General features: G+C 48.1%; 1 protein-coding gene across 1 annotated transcript in view; it reads right to left on the bottom strand.

Moving 5' to 3' along the window:
• Positions 1 to 1,925: 1,925 nt before the first annotated feature.
• The window catches only part of LOC143122670 (regulator of G-protein signaling 3-like), an 8,881-nt gene continuing 5,806 nt past the window's right edge, over positions 1,926 to 5,000 (bottom strand). Inside the window, exon 4 of the mRNA XM_076283449.1 lies at positions 1,926 to 2,537. Coding sequence (XP_076139564.1) covers positions 2,006 to 2,537 — 532 coding nt within the window. The 3' untranslated portion in view covers positions 1,926 to 2,005. The remainder of the gene's footprint in view (positions 2,538 to 5,000) is intronic.

The raw sequence follows: 5,000 nt of genomic DNA, 5'->3' as shown, positions 1-5,000 counted from the left end.
CAGCCCTGAGCCAGACTGGTGCTGCCGGTGGACTCTGTGCCACTGTTTCTGGGTCAGTGGACCACCACAGTGCCAGCAGGCACCACCCACTCCTCACACTGATAGGCAGATCTGGGGTCACGTGCTATGTCCCCTCACAGAATGTTTGGGAAGGATGCATTCTGGAATCACACAGTCCAAACTAAGGGTTATATAATGGATTCTGTGAACTGCAGCAAACAGCTGTGGAGTTGCAATAAAAAAGCTATTACCAGGACAAACCAAGAGGACAGTGTTCTTTTGTAGGCTATTACCAGGACAAACCAAGACGACAGTATTCTTTCCTGTAGTGGAACTGCTGTAAATATTACTCAGACTGGTGTCCTTCCCAGTGTGGTGCCCTTACAGGGCTTTGGGTATCTGCTGAGGGGTTTTAAAGAATACAGAAACCTGGGGCTAGAAGAGGAGAGGTATGCAGTGGAAGCTACAGCGCCCCCTGTAAGATGCTTTCTGATAGAGTATAGTGGAATGCTCAATGACATAAATAGTGGAATGCTCAATGCCATAAATAAATGCATCAATGTTTCCAGGTCTACAGTCTAAAGTGATTCAACAATCTAAAGTGATTCATCATACTAAAGTGACTTATCATACTCTCGGGTGCTCTTGCTATTCTTATTTGAATAGTCTAAAGTGACTTATCATACTATTGGGTGCTTGTGGTATTCTAAAGTGACTTATCATACTCTTGGGTGCTCTTGCTATTCTGATTTGAACAGTGGATAGGGAGCAGCCCCAAGGTATGAGTTGTATATGCGAACAAGTATGCTACTTATCAAATTAAGTATACTACAGAATATGCTACATATTAAATTAAGTATACTATAGAGTATAAGTATAAGTATACATTTTTGATCCTGTGTTGAACACACAGTGAGGTGAAGCACATACTAATCCGGACGCAGTGAGCTGCCTACTACAGCGGCGCTCGGGGAGCAGTGAGGGGTTAGGTGCCTTGCTCAAGGGCACTTCAGCCGTTCCTGCTGGTCGGGGTTCGAACCGGCAACCCCCCGGTTACAAGTCCGAAGCCCTAACCAGTAGGCCACGGCTGCCCCGTGAGAGAGAGGAAGTAGCCCATAGCCCATAGAGGACAAAGGGAGACAAAGACGAGATTCTGCCCAAAAGCCAGAATATTATATATCCTCAATGTTTGTTATTACTATTTATTTGATAATGAGACTTCTCAATCAGACAATTTGACAGCAAATTGAACCATAATATGCTCTTTATTAGAATACTTGTTCCATATACAGTAAGTCACAGTTCTACAGCCAGATACTGCACATGCATCGGAATGCAGGCTATAAATTCTCAGACGTTGTATAAAAATAAAAGTGTAAAGGCTGACATTTCATAATACTGTCGTGGACTGCAGTCATTTCAGCATTTAGAAGGTACACATTCAAGTTCCATTGTATTTATTGCATCACACAATAGATCAATAATAATAGTGATAATGGTGCCCTATTGGCCATGGTGCTGCCTGAGCATTTGTGACCTGACACAGGATATGACATGTGGCACAGGATATGACACCTGACACAGGATATGACATGTGGCACAGGATATGACATGTGACACTAGGCCCTCTGAAGCACTGCTCATCAGTTTGGCACATTTGTTGAGATTTTTCTGTCAAATCATCCACTCATTAAACTCCACTCATTCAAATCCACTCATTCAACTCCACTCATTCACTCATTCAACTCCACTCATTCAAAACCACTCACTGAGTCATCCAGTCATTCAACTCCACTCATTCAAATCCACTCATTCACTCATTCAACTCTTTCATGAAAAGACCCACCAGACCAACACCAGACCAACAGAGACTGAACATTAACACACACCTCCCAACTGGGGGGCGGGGGGGGGGGGGGGGGGCAAGCCTCATCCACATGTACGTCATTTTGCTTGTCGCCCGTTGCTTGTGTTCTCTCAACTACGTTAACATTACATGGTCTCGTCAGCGTAAATGTGAATGAGGCTTAAGTTGGGGGGGCACCCCAGTAGGAATGAGGCATTGTGAAGCAGGGGGGGGGGCGGCACCACTGGGGGGGGTCTCAGCCAGTACCTGGCTCCCGGGGTTGATGGGCGACAGGATGATGTAGTTGTCCCCATTGGACGCTTTGACCCGGGTCCCGCGCAGCGTGTGTGTGTGTTGCCCTTGTGGCGTCGCGCCCGTCGCTCGGCCCTTGGCATCCAGCTCCTCACCGCGTCTCTCGCCTCCCCAGCCCACGCCCCCACCTCCTCCTCCTCCTCCTCCTCCTCCTCCTCCTCCCTCGGAGCCATTGATGAGCAGGCGACGAGTGCGGTGGTGGGCAGGGAGAGGGGGCACCGCCGGAGGGGTCTTGTCACGTTTCTTGCTGGGGGGGGATGGGGGCTCGTAGGCGGACGGCGAGGGCTTGTAGGATGGACGGTGGATGAGGCCCTCGTAGCTGGACTTCACAGAAGGACCCGTCCGCCACACGACCACTGTTATCTCATTATGGCTGTTACTGCAGACAGCAGAGGGAGAGGAGAGAGGAGAGAGAGAGAAGAGAGGGAGAGATAGAGGGAGAGAGAGGGAGGAAGAGAGGGATGAGAGAAGGAGAGATGGAGGGAGGAGAAAGGGAGAGAAAGGGGGAGAGAGGGGGAAGAAGAGAGACAGAGGGAGAGAGATAGGGAGGGAGAGAGAGAGAACAAGATTGACGGCAAGAGGGGGAATACATGGAGAGAGGGGGAAAGGAAGAGAGAGAGAGGAAAACAAGAAAAGACAGACAGACAGAGAAACAGATAGTGTGAGAGAGACAGAGAGCGAGACAGAGGATTAGAAGAAGAAGAAAGACATCAGGATTCATCATGCATCAATTATACATCATATATCATACATCACTCATACGTCAATTATACATCATATATCGTAAGTTATGTCCATAACTATGGATCTATGAGACCGACCGATGGCCATCACCACGGTCTACACCTTGAATGATGCCATCCTTCTTTTTCTCGAGACCATTATATCAACAATGTCATGTGACTGACCTGGAGGCTGTCCCACAGTAATATAATGCATTCAGGGACATGCCTCTTCCTCTTGCCTGGAACGCCTCAGCTCGTTCCGAGCGGCAAGAGATGGTGACGGTCATCGGTCGGTCTCATAGATCCATAGTTATGGACATAACTTACGATCTATTTCGACCTCCCTCAGACCGTCACCACCTTGGATGACTAGTCCCAACAGTGTCACGAGGACAGAAGACTACTCACCAGTCAGGTCGGCAATCAACATAACAGTGGAGCCGATAGTGGCGCATGTCACAATGACTCTATAAAGTTTGGCAGGATTCCGCAGCACATGCCACCAACAGCAACCCCTTTCAGTGGTGCCCATGAGACGGCCGTACTCCATGTGGAATGAGCCGCCAGGCTTTAAGAGATTGGGAAACACTGCCCAGAGAAGGCCTGAAAAAATTGTCTCCAATTGGTGGGTCAAACGGTGTGTAGACACTGGGTGAACCAGCTACTTACCCCCATAGCACCGAAAGCTGTGCGTATGCGCCTGTCACAGCAGCCACATGTGATCAACACAAGCTCCCAATGCCCTGACTGGGCATAGAGCATTAAGAGCCCCTTCAGCTTGGCAAGCTGGCTCAGGGCAAAATGGCTCCAGTTCCATGACATGGTTAACTGACTGAGGGTTCATCCCCCAAGGGAAGAATAATGGTTTCCAGCTCAAGCATGTAGCACTCCTGCACTCCTCCAGAGTGCACATAGCTCACTCGCCATCAGGGCACGTGGCCAATCAAATGCAGTTTTATGCAACAAAGTTGATGCCCCCGGGGTCCAGTTGGAGTTGTGGTCAAAGACCTCACCACCCAGGGGAGGTTGCAGGATTGAGCTCTCAAAAATCTGCCTGGATGCAGGTAGTCAGCTTTTTAAGGAACTGCGAGCCCATAGGGTCTTTCTCAACAGACAAACCTTCTACAGTGCCATGGGACACCAAGGCATAGACTTACAGGATACTGGATCAGCTGCCCTTCCCACATCCCAAAGGGAGTGAAGAAAGTGTAGCACCAAGCATTGGATATGTCACTGGATCTTACTGTTATAGGGACCCTAAAAAAAGATGGAGGCCAAAATCGGAGCCTGTAGCTCCAATGGGTGGGGCAGTGTCAACGTAGTGGCCATGGAGGTATTATATATAACTGGAGAGAGTGACTAAGTCCCGCCCTCCATACAAATGAATGGTGGAGGCTAGGCTAGTAAATCCGGCCAATTCATAGTCAACGCCATGTTGAACACTGGGGCTCGGATCCAGCGCCAGTCGGCTCTGACCATGCGCCAAGTTCTAAAGCTGGAAATGACGCATGAACCACGTCGATTTTTATTGGATATTCTGTAAAAAGAGAGTCGTCCTCCAGTAAGAGGGTGGCGATAATGCACATACTTTGCTTGCCACGTAACAAGAAGAAGAAAAAGTTGCTCGGGAACGCGCATGGAGTCCGAGTGGAGTCGGCCTGAAGCGCAACTTAATTTCATTGGATAACACAGCGGCTCTTACTAAGAGCGGTCTGCTTGCTGTCCTGCTGCAAATATGCATTCGAACTTGACGTAAAATATCCGTAGTCGAACTATAAATAAACTATTCGGTTTTTAGTGCCAAGTGTAGCGTGTAGTTTTTACAGTCTATGATTAGTTTGTTTTTTATTTTATTGTTTGCCATCTCATAGCGGGTGCTCTAAACATATTCTAGCGTTGGCCCATGACCAAATCAAGCCAATAATAGCCAGTAGCCACAATAATGACTGGAGCCAGAGCCCTCAATAGCCACCCTGTTTTGAAAATTATATTGAAGATATTCAATATTATTGAAGATAGTATTGAAGATAACGCACAGAACGGTCAGCCTGAGCGGACAATTACGTTCCCAACTCATCTAAAATGTGGTGTCTTTACTTTGAGTTGTACACCGCAGA

Source organism: Alosa pseudoharengus, unplaced genomic scaffold, assembly GCF_046254945.1.
Source record: "Alosa pseudoharengus isolate Yale_2024_CS ecotype anadromous, Long Island Sound unplaced genomic scaffold, YU_APseudo_1.1 YU_APseudo_1.1_scf_14, whole genome shotgun sequence".
Lineage (NCBI taxonomy): Eukaryota > Metazoa > Chordata > Actinopteri > Clupeiformes > Clupeidae > Alosa > Alosa pseudoharengus.
This window is presented reverse-complemented; position numbering and strand designations above follow the sequence as displayed.